Below are 12,003 nucleotides of genomic sequence, written 5' to 3'. Positions count from 1 at the left end.
TGGCAAAACAGAAAAAATATATTGTTACCACCAGTACACCTTAACAGAGGGGAAATACATAGTTACCAAGACTTTTCTCTAAACGATGTAACCAAGCCTTTACCCAACCTGCTATATATTCTTCAGGGCTAAAAGCAAAGCCTTCAAGCTGAGTACTGAGACTGAATCGGCACTCATACAGCACTTCCAGATTCCGCTTCTGGAATTTCACCATTGGAAACGCATAGGTGACAGAGTCCTGGATACCACATCAACTCCTGTGAGCGATTATGCTCTGAACCATGACTGCTTGCTACAGATTGAGGTGAAAAATTGTTCTTTATAAGGTAGCAAGGTTGATAAAACTGTCATAGATCTGACACCACAATGTGCAGTTTTTAAAAAACATAGTAGATTACGTTGTTCTGGTATAAACCACCTCACTGTGCCAAACTGGCAAAGTGCTAATAGATTCAGGTCTTTTATTCGGGAGGGTAAGAATTGTCAGGCCATTATGATTTCATATATTACTTAGATTAATGGTCAAGTTGTAGTAAGTGTGAGAAATGAATAACAATTTGACTTTGTCAGACAAGTCTTCAACATGCACATTTAAAGCAGTTCACAACTCTGCCCCACCCTACCATCCTACATTTCTGAACTCATCTCTAGATACTCACCAAACCGCTTGTTACATTCCTCTAATGACCTGCTCCTCAACTCCTCTTTCATTAACTCCTCACACATTCCCATTCAAGATTTTACAATGACTGCACCCCTTCTTTGGAATTCTTTACCATGTTCTGTCTGACTTTCTCCCAATCTTTCTTCCTTAAGATCTCTTAAAAAGCATTTATTTAGAAAGCTTATCCTCATTAAAGCAATACACTGTGCTACATCTCTCACCCTGCTTAATTCTAATCTTGCCCATTTCCGTTCCTTGTGTCTCAAACCCTTCTCCTTATAGATCTCTTTTGGGTAGGGCCTTCTTCACCTCTTGAATCGGTTACTGGTTGCTTTGTATGTAATTCTGTATGTCCAATGTAAAAACCCACTAAGGGGCTGATTTACTAACCCACGAATCCGACCCGAATTGGAAAAGTTCCGACTTGAAAACGAATATTTTGCGACTTTTTCGTATGTTTTGCGAGTTTTCCTATCCATTACGAAAGTTGCGTAAAAAGTTGCGCATTTTGCGTAGCGTTAAAACTTACGCGAAAAGTTGCGCATTTTTCGTAGCGCTAAAACTTAACGCTACGAAAAATGCGCAACTTTTCGCGTAAGTTTTAACGCTACGCAAAATGCGCAACTTTTTACGCAACTTTCGTAATGGATAGGAAAACTCGCGTTTTTACGCAAAAATCGTATTGGATCCGAAAAATTCGTAAAGAATCCGAAAAAATCGCAAAACATACGAAACAATCGCAAAGTACCGATCATTACGAAAAAAACGCAATCGGACTCCATTCGACCCGTTCGTGGGTAAGTAAATCAGCCCCTTAATGTACAGCGCCGCAGAATATGTTAGCCCTTTATAAATACATGTTAGTAATAGTAATACAGCAATCTTCCAAATGAAGGGTGGTGGCATAAACTACGTAAAAAGACACTGATCCATGACAAGCCACCAGTACTGCTGCAGTTCTGCCTGACAAAGTTTCCACAACCCTATCAGTATATAATGCACATGTATACACCTGTGAGATTTATTAGATCTGTCACTAGATCTAGGCTTGAATAAGGTTTAGGCTTTCAGATTATGGTGTTGACTTATGTAGGGGGAAGTGTTGGTGAAATGTAGTAAAATTAACACTGCTAATTAACATTAGCACTGGTCCAGCTCCACTCAGATTACACATAGGGGCATGTTTATTTTGCTGTGTAAAACGAATTTGATGAAAAAACAGCATAAAAAGCTGTGTAAAATAAACTGAGAAGATCGCCGCCCAAACGCCAGATTTTACGTCGTTATTTTATGTAAGTTCCTGCGGAATAAAAAAATGCGTAAAACAATTACACCAGTTTTTACACAGGAAGTCTGGCGAATTTTCTCGCCGTTTTTTACACTGCATCATAAATATGCCCTTTAGTGTATGTTATTTGTATAGCATCATATACCACATATACTGTCCAAGTTGAGCCACTATTTTAGATCCCTACCACATACACAATATGGTTAATTTTATCAGGAGACACTTTGTGTGTGTGATGAACCCAACTAACTACAGAGAATATTGAAACTTACAGATTGTGCCCTGGCTGCAGTTAAACCTACAACCCCTGCAGTAGAAAGCAGTGATGCTAACCTATGAGCCACCATTTAATACAGAAAAATCTGCAGTGTACTTGACTAACCCTATTTTGAAGGGATTTAATTGACATTGCATGCTGAATATTTTAATTGGGCTTTACCAAAATAATGCACATTTCTTTTATGCCAATCTCAGTAACAAAGATCGTATGTTTGCATATTTCTGTTGTTCAGAGGTTGCTGGAGGAGAGTGCTAGTATTGAAGAAAAACTGGGTATTCTGCAGACAAAGAAGGAACGAATCAGTGGGGTGCTTGGTGAACAGAAGGCAGAAACCTTTTTTACTGAGGTGGCATTTGCTTCAAGGGAAAGGGATTCTCTCCATGCTGTTCTATTGGAGAAAAAGAAAATTTTACTGGTAAATATTCTCATCATCCAAATAATTTACTAATTGTAAAATCCAAGTGGTCTTTTATAAAAGTGCAGCTCTTTATAGTATGTTGGGATTTGGGAAAAAGCTTTTTTAGTGAAAACAATACATTTGTGGAATAGCATTAGACCCAGTTTATAGTAAAGCAATTCATATATTCATCCTATAGATATTAGAAAAGATAAGTATTTAAAAGCACAGTTAAAGGGGTAGTTCACCTACCAAAAAATACTAAATACAATTCAAACTAAGGAATCCTAATATATTTCCAGTACTTCAAAGATTAGCATTGCTGTTAACACTTTCCTGGCATGTTTTGAAGTCTTTTATCTTTTTTAAATGTGCCAGTGTGTCAGAAGTAGTTTACTTTTAAATGAGTAGTTTAGGGTAGTTTACCTTTAAATGAACTTTTAGTTTGGTATCGTCATTGATATTCTGAGAGAATTTGCAATTGGTCTTCATTTTTTAGTTGTTGTGGCTTTTCAGTTATTTAGCATTTTGTTCAGCAGCTTTTCAGTTTTGCTATTTATGGTCACTATGGTCGTATCGAAGTTTTGTGGTTCTTGGGGTCAGTGACTCCCATTTAAAAGTTAGAAGAGGAAGGCAAATCATCAAAAAAACTATAAAAAGTTGCTAGGAGTAGGACATTCTAAAGCATACTAAAAGTTAATGTAAAGGTGAACCACCCCTTTCAGGAGTTGAGTTCAGTTCTTAATATATATGTTGTAAAACTTTATTGGAAGCCCTAAACTATAGTGCAATTTTTATATTTCCAAAAGAGAACGAGAATTTCTTTCATTTTAATGCAGTGTTTATCTATGGGGTACTTAAAGGGGACCTGTCACCCTAAGAAATAATTTGAAATTATTTTCTATTGTGTTTGTTAAGCAAAATAAACTTCACTTACACTATATAAGTAATATAAATCTTGGTTCCTTCAGTCCTGGAATTACACAATCACATCAGATAGGCAGGTGCCATTTTGTGGACACGGTTATTAAGGCAAGCTTTGTATCAACCCAAAATCGTGTGTATGTGCCAGAATGGGGGACCAGATGCCCAGGCCCATGCATTGGCTACACAATTAGATGGTGAGGAGGGAGGGGGAAAGTGTGAGCTGAATTGAATGTTAAAGTACTTGTCTGCCCCGCCTCTATGCCTAAGACATAGAGGCAGGGCAGGCAATATATGATTTTCAGCTGGGATTTTTAAATGCCTTTATAATGGGTTTGAATGTGTTAATATAAAAATGGAATTTGGGCTTTTTGTTTAATTTGAAATGGACTTTTATTATACAGCTTTTTATGTCTGGGTGACAGTTCCACTTTAAGCCATCATCCACGTTATCGCAAATCATTAGTGATGCAGAACGTGACTTGTAAACATTCTTTTTTTTACAAGCAGAACAGTTGTTACCTCTCAGCTATAATAAATCCACCACAAATAACCATTGCCAGCTGCCTTCTATATATTTTTTCTCACTGTTTCTAAAATTTACAATAAATGGAAATTGAGATTTATTTGCCGCTTGTGTTTCCTAGTAGCAGCTAATTATGGTTGGTTATGAATCAGTTAACTGTTACAAGTGTATACTTAGTTGTTGCAACCTGTCGTCAGGTTTTATTCAAGTGCAAGTAATGTAAGTTTTGTGAAGATAAAATACGGATTTTAGTAATTAATATGCAGATCATATGGACTAAATGTTTACCTATCTTTCTTGCCATGGACCCAGCTGATTTCTGTTTTTGCCTCCCTATGTTCCTCATCAAATATTTAGTCATGTTAATCATTTGTATTCTTTTTATTCCTCATAAAAACACCTGCTCTCACCTGATTCACTTTAGGGAGGGGCAGTCTGAATCTGTAAATACAAATATTCATATGGTCTAGCACCTTTGCCAACAATAAACACATGGAAGCAGTCTGTTTGTTTTTTGTTTTATTAATATAATGATTTAGAGTTTACCCCTAAGGCACCTTTAATCATATTTAACCATTTTGCTTTGCTTCATCTGTAGAGTTTGGCTTCCCAGAAGAAAGAATTTGATGCTGCTTTTGAACAGTTGCGGAAGAAGGTGTTGACTTTAAGAATTAAAGCTGGCAAAGAAAGTGAATTACAGCCAGACCTTGTAGGGAAAGAAACACAACTGCAGAGATTTCAGGTTTGTGATGGAGAGATTGGACATTTTCCTTTATGGATCTGAAATAGCCGGCAGCCTTTACACAGTCGCTTTCTTTCATTTGCCAGTGTTTACTTCCTTTCTCTTTTAGATGTTTAAGGATGATTTGTTAAAACTGGAACCTGAATTTAAAGAGGTAGGGTCAATGGCTGAGTCAAGTCCCACCCTCAAGCTTAAAGTCAGCCAGCTGTCTTCAGAATACCTTACTTTACACAAGTCACTTGAGGTATGTATGTGCAAGTTAGCTTGCCTCTCTATGTCTCAGTAACTAAACATTTAAAAATATGTCCAAGTGTCGGAAATGGTTTGTATCTGAATCACTCTATAAATAGGAGCTATAATTACATTATTATAATTATTTTAACTGGATTATTATGTCATAAATGATAATAAATAACAATCCAGACATTCCATTAATACATTCCTTTAATTTAATACATTATTAACTGCACCACCATGTGGTCATAATCATGTATACACTTTGCAAACCCATTTTCTACTGCTTCAGGAACTACTTTTACTGAACTCCTGTACAAAACATTACAAGGTCTGTTATATGCTTGAGCATGTATACTATTTATTTAGGTAACAAGTATAATTCCTTTATACACTGTAAGATAAAGCACTATGTGCCAAAAATAAAAATATTCCTGCCTTGACTTAAAATTAATGGTATCAGACACATCAATGCGTCAAACAAATACAGCTTTACAGATGGTCGCTTCATGGCATTTGCTTGGTGAAATTTCTGGTATAAACCACCTCCCTGTGGCAGACTGGCAAAGTGCTAAAAGATGCAGGCCTTTTATTTAGTAGGAGAATTGTCCTAATCAAATGGCAGTGTTTTTGACAAGTTAGAAGCAGAATCCATCTTTACTTCTTTATATATTTCTTACCTTTGTTCCAGATTAAAATACGAAAAAGCAAAGCATACATTAATGACCATCGGATATTTAATGAGAAGCTGCTAGAGCTTCAGCGCTGGCTTATGGTGACAAAGCAGGAGTTGGAATCATTTCAGGATAGTGATGGGCATTGGGATTTTGAATCCCGAGAGAAGGAAATACAGGTATGTTATTTGACTGTAAAAGTAAAGTATAAAAATCAGCAGCACTGCCATACTGATCAATGCATACCTTTCACAGATATTGTTGTCTGAGGTACCAGAAAAAGATATCCAGCTACAACAGGTAGAATCTCAAGGTTTGCTAGTGATGGAGACCTCCTCTCCAGAAGGAGCTGCCCACATTCAGACTGAGCTGAGGGAGCTTAATGCCTCCTGGCTAAATCTGAAACTACTCTGGGGGGCACTGGCAAGGTAGGTTCTCATCATCCTGGATCTGAAAATGTTGGATAAATTGTAAGTCTACAAGTCAGCAAATTTGGCATAACTGGTTAATTACAGATACAAGATTACAGCAATTATTTTAATAAATGCACTATGCAATTGTTTTTATTCATCATACAATTTCTTGTTAAACTATCCATAAACTAACAGAGTGCTAAAACAACCAAAATAAGCAGCCCCATACCTTCCCTGCTTTTTACCAGCACTAGATCATTTCGACCAGCATTGCATTTAACTTTATAGGAAGTGGTTTGAGGAACTTCCTTAAAAATTAGGTGGGCCATACACCCTAAATCTGCCTGTTAGCCCTTTCCAGTGACACTGGGTTTCTGTTACTGGAAAGTATACCTTGTACCAATATATGGCCATTTTGCAGTAAGTTATCTTGGAGAGCCCATTAAACCATTGAGAGATTGGACATTTCTCCATTCACATCTTATATTAATTTTAGTTTGTTATAGATGGACATATTGTAAACAGACTTTTTAGTGGTCTTTATTATTCATTTTGCGTAATTTTTTAATTGTTAACTTTCCCATTCGGCCTGTTTCCAGCCTGCACCTGAAAATGCTGTCTGTTGGTCAATGTCACTGACTTGATTTTTTTGGTATATTTATTTTTAATTGTCACAAGCAATGACGTGGGCTCTGGTGGATTGAAATTAAATATCTTTATAATTAGAACTATAAAAAGAACTATAAATAGCTTATGTTTTACTTGATATAATAAAATAGAATTTGGTGATAGTTCCCCTTTAAAAGTGGTTTGGTGTAAATTTTATGTTCTTCCCTAGCGTAATGGTTTTTTTTTTGTTTGCTATTCTTTATTCTCAAAATTGGATAGCGCGTTTAAAGACAGAGAGTTCCAGAGACTGGCACTACTGCCACCTAAAAGTACATCTGAGGACCACCTACATCAGACAACTGAGTGAGTATATATATATATTGTTCTCTCTATAGCATAATTAATGTTCTTAGGACCTTGTAGCCTTAAAGTGACAGTATCAGCAAAAAATATTTAAATTATGGTTTTGGAAAAAATAGATTTTCTTAAATGTTGGAATTTACAAACAGATTGTTAAATATACAAATAACTGTAAGATAAAAATAATATAGTATGTTTGTGAAAGAGATTTATTAGACATTCAGTCTGGTTAAGTGGATTTTATTTATATGACAGTTCATATAAGACACAGGGATATTGTACTAGTAGTTATGACACATTGTTTTGATGAGATGCTTAGATTTTTATTGTAGGAAACTTTAGATGTTTTGCTGGCATGCCTTGCCCTGAGAATTTTGTAAGGAATCTCATTGTAGTGTATTTTACTATATTTCGGCAGCCTCCTCCTGAATATGGAACAATCCTGGACTTCATCTCAGTCTGATAATAGCAACAATGGCATGAACAACAGTAATGAGTAAGTAAAGCTGTTGTGTAGATATAGGCGTTTTTTTTTTTATTTGAAAAGTCAGTAACAGAGAGTAATTAAAAGGCCCTAAAACATTAAAGATAATATTTTCTTCGTTTGGACCATTTCTGAACTATTTCTTATTTGAAAATAGATTTATTCTGGCTAAACCTTTCAGGGAACTTCTTGAATATATATTATCAAATGCCCCATTGAACACAATAGACTAGGTGGAATTTGTTAAAGGGAAAACTATACTTAACCAACATAGTTTATATTATGTTAAGTGACCTATTAAAGAACACCAAACTGGAATATATATATATATCAGTAAATATTGCTCTTTTACATCCCTTCCCTTGATCCACCAAATGGTGATGGGCTGTGTGCTCCCTCAAAGATCACCTGACAGGAAATACTGCAGCTCTAACTGTAACAGGAAGTAATGTGGAAGCAAAAGGCAGAACTCTGTCCATTCATTGGCTGATGTGGCCCAGCATGTATGTGTGCCTTGGCATGTTTGTGTGACTGTGAATCCTATGATCCCAGAAGGCAGCTCTTAATTCTTAAAATGGCAATTTTCTATTTAGCACATACTATTAAAAAAGTATATTTTTATGAAAACGGTTTATTTAGATGAAGCAGAGTCTTACATATGAGCTTATTTATGCATAATATTTTATAGATACCTACATTGTTTGGGGGTATAATTTTCCTTTAAGACAACAGCAGCAGTGTTATAATATGGTATTATGTTTTAAACCAAGTTTTACTCTTTAAGGCCTTGGGAAGGTGGAGCGTTGGCTCCTCTGCTTTCAGCCTGCTTTCTGCAGAGAAGTGGATCCATGCCCTTCCACTTCTATGTGTATCTACTACACTGAAAAGTAAAGGACATAGAGTAGAAGTCAGCCAGGAAAATGTGGACCTGCACTAAAGTGGAAGCTTTAATTTTCAGTGCAGATACACAGAGATGCAGAAGGGAGGGAATCTGCTTCTCTCAACCTGCAGAAAAAAACACAGGCTAAGAGCAGTAGAGCCAACATTTAGTGGGCCCAAGGCCTTATCACATACAACATTTTATAAAAATGCTCTTCTGTTTGCATTAGATTTCAAAGATTAAAAACATAAAAAACAAAGAAGCACCCACTCTAAAGGTGGCCATACACGGGCCGATTGTAGCTGCTGATATCGGTCCCTTGGATGCCCGACCGATAGCTGGCCTGAAATTGGGCAAATATCAACCGGCAGGTTAAAAGAGTTAGTCGGATTTGGAACCGCATCAGCTCGTTGATGTGGTCCCCGAACCGACTACGCCCATTGCTCCCATTATAATTCGATCGTTAGGCCCCAGGGCCAAACGATCAAATTAGCCTACATTTTCCCGACATCGCCCACACATAGGTGGGGATATCGGGAGAAGATAGCAGATCTTAACGTGTATGGCCACCTTAACACATTAGCAGCCAAAGGTGTAAAGGGGTATACAATACTAATAAGTGATAATTATTTTATTTCTATAGGTTACATATTATTTTTTGGACATAAAAGTACTGATTTTGCAGGCAGTATATAGTTACATAGGGTTGAAAAAAGACCAGAGTCCATCAAGTTCAACCCTTCCAAGTAAACCTAGCACACACAAACCTATACTGACCTGTCACATACATAAACTATATACACCAACATCAATACTAACTGTAGATATTAGTATCACAATAGCCTTGGACACTATGCTTGTTCAAGAACTCATCCAGGCCCCTCTTAAAGGCATTAACAGAATCTGCCATTACAACATCACTAGAAAGGGCATTCCACAACCTCACTGCCTTCACTGTGAAAAACCACCTACGCTACTTCAAATGGAAGCTCCATTCCTCTAATCTAAAGGGGTGGCCTCTGGTGCACTGATCATTTTTATGGGAAAAAAGAATACCCCCCCATCTGCCTATAATCCCCTCTAAAGTACTTGTACAGAGTAATAATGTCCCCCGCAAGCACCTTTTTTCCAAAGAAAACAACCCCAACCTTGCAGTTTAGTTGCACGTCTCTGAACGCTCTCCAGCTCATTAATATAGTATACTTCTATCTCTGTTTATTTATCAATAGTTCTGAAGAATTTGGACCAAGTGGAATTGTGGGCAGGTAAGAACTAAAGCCTTGAAAAATATAAAGTGAAGAAATAGTTCTACACAAAACTGTACTATTGTATTCAGAGCAAATGCTGGTGCTGCCTCAGCTGTATTGATTTAAGAGTGTATGAATGTGAGGCACTTAAATACATACAAATTAATATATACAAATTAACCAAGTCTCAGCTTTCATAAAATAGATCATAATTTAATAAGGTAACTCGGATGTCTATTTTAGGAAGGGTGATGTGTAGCTCTTACCCATAAACCATAGTAAAGTACTACAGTACTATTTTCACTTTTAGCACGATGCCATCAAGCTATCAAAAGCCAGCTTACCTAGAGGGCAAAGTGCAGTTGGGAGAAGCCTGAATAAAGCCTCAGTTTGTTGGTAGCTAAGAATTAAATATATTTAAATTTATATATATATATATATATATATATATATATATAGTAGCCATTGCAACTACAAACAACACTTCTATTATTGTAATCTCCACGCACAGTGGCTGTGTATATGCTCCTATAACAGCAGCGTATCTCTGTATCTTATCAGAATTGTCTATGACACCAGTCCCCAAAGCTTAACATTAAGATCAGAGAAAAGTCGGATACCACAAAGGATAAACAAAACAACCAGGTATGTGAGTACCTGCCTTGAGGAATGCTGCTTGTACACTTTCAGCATATTTCACCATCATCATCAGCCTACTTCAGTAAATAAATACTGTGTTCATTTTACATTCCAGTTTGCTCCAAGAAAAGGATCCATCCTCTACAACAGCCTCTGATAAGAGTTTTGTCTCTCTGGAAGTAAATACTAGGTTAGTATTACTTATACAGTGACAAACAGGCTTGGTGGGTCAAGTTCAGCCAACACAGCAAATACAAGACATCATAAGCCCTGTGTCTAGGATATCAATGCTAATAGGCCAATATAATGGCAAATTTCAGGGCTGAGGGGAAGAAAACAACAAAACTTTTATTCCATGACTGTGTCTTTTCCCTTAAGGTGGCCACACACGTGGCGATTTGTGATTGCACGAAAGATCGTTAAATCCACCACTAACGTTCAGGGCTGAAACGGCAGATAAGGAGGTAGAAACAATAGGATTTCTACCTCCTTCTGCCGATTCAGCCCTGATGGCAGATTTTGCTCAGGCTCCTTCTATGGCGCCCAATCAAAATCTTTTAACCTGGCCGATCGGCGAGTAGCCGATATCAGCACTCTCCTGCGATATCAGTCTACTCGCCGACTTGCCGACTTGCCATACACGATATTATCGGTGCGTGTATGGCCAGCTTTAATCACTTGGTTAAGTAAAAAATATTGACAGAATATTCACAGTAGTGTTTTTTTCAGCAGGAAAAAACCAGACACACAAGAGAGACATTGGTCCATTCATTTGCATTAAGGCTGAAAATCTTGACTGTTTTAATAAACTGGAAAAAAAATGCTTGCCGGCTTTTTTTCTGGCAACTTTTCACTTTTTTTATCCTTTAAAAAAATCCCAAGTATTTGAGGTAATACTTGCACATATATACGCATTCGTGTTTTTTGTCACCATTTTTCTCAAACCGGAAAAAGCAATTATTGATTAATAATAATTATTGATAAATCTGAAAAAAAGGCTGTAGTCACGTTATCACATTATCGATGTTATTTATTAGCATGGCCGGTGACTCCAGTCCATCCAGGATAACTGTGTGGTCAGACAAAAGCCGAATACCAATGAGGATAAACCAAACCTCCAGGTTAGTGGACGCTGTTGCTTTTATGTAATATTTACACAGTAAGGGCAGTGGCCCACAAGGAGATTAGTTGCCCACAGTTTATCTCAGCTACTGCAGGCGACTTATCTCCCTGAGATAAATGAATTGCCAGGGGAAAGGCATATGTGTCGCTTTCCAGAAGTCAAGCAAAGTTTTCTGCAGGAGTTTCTGTGGCCCATTGCCCTGAAGCTTCGCATTTATTAAAATGCAATTATTAAAATAGGATGCATAATTATAGTTATTTATGTCTGATATTATTCACCTACTGTAAACAACCAAAAACATAAATCTTAAAACATTTACAGGCTAAACAAATATCATACAATATCTAGAATACATACTGTGTATTGCACTATATTTGTACAAAGTATTTGGATTTGTTTTTTTTACTGTACTAATACTTTATTTGGCGCAGTGTTAGAACTCAGCACTGAAGTTTTGCTCTAACATAGAAAAAAAATAAACACCCTATTGCAAAAAGCAGTCATTCTGACACTTTCCAA

The 12,003-nt window shown here is 36.8% G+C and overlaps 1 protein-coding gene across 7 annotated transcripts in view; it reads left to right on the top strand.

Moving 5' to 3' along the window:
* Positions 1–12,003, top strand: part of syne3 (spectrin repeat containing, nuclear envelope family member 3) — a 64,331-nt gene that overhangs the window by 34,192 nt on the left and 18,136 nt on the right. For all 7 annotated transcript variants that reach the window (XM_004917083.3, XM_031890678.1, XM_031890681.1 and 4 more), the window contains 12 exons: positions 127–304; positions 2,465–2,647; positions 4,678–4,821; positions 4,931–5,065; positions 5,747–5,908; positions 5,985–6,157; positions 7,031–7,114; positions 7,530–7,607; positions 9,705–9,740; positions 10,284–10,367; positions 10,477–10,551; positions 11,399–11,482. In XM_004917083.3, coding sequence (XP_004917140.1) covers positions 127–304; positions 2,465–2,647; positions 4,678–4,821; positions 4,931–5,065; positions 5,747–5,908; positions 5,985–6,157; positions 7,031–7,114; positions 7,530–7,607; positions 9,705–9,740; positions 10,284–10,367; positions 10,477–10,551; positions 11,399–11,482 — 1,416 coding nt within the window. The remainder of the gene's footprint in view (positions 1–126; positions 305–2,464; positions 2,648–4,677; positions 4,822–4,930; positions 5,066–5,746; positions 5,909–5,984; positions 6,158–7,030; positions 7,115–7,529; positions 7,608–9,704; positions 9,741–10,283; positions 10,368–10,476; positions 10,552–11,398; positions 11,483–12,003) is intronic.

Source organism: Xenopus tropicalis, chromosome 8 (assembly GCF_000004195.4).
Source record: "Xenopus tropicalis strain Nigerian chromosome 8, UCB_Xtro_10.0, whole genome shotgun sequence".
Classification (NCBI taxonomy): Eukaryota; Metazoa; Chordata; class Amphibia; order Anura; family Pipidae; genus Xenopus; species Xenopus tropicalis.
Note: the sequence above shows the minus strand (reverse complement) of the source record. Positions and strands in the feature narration are given on the sequence as shown.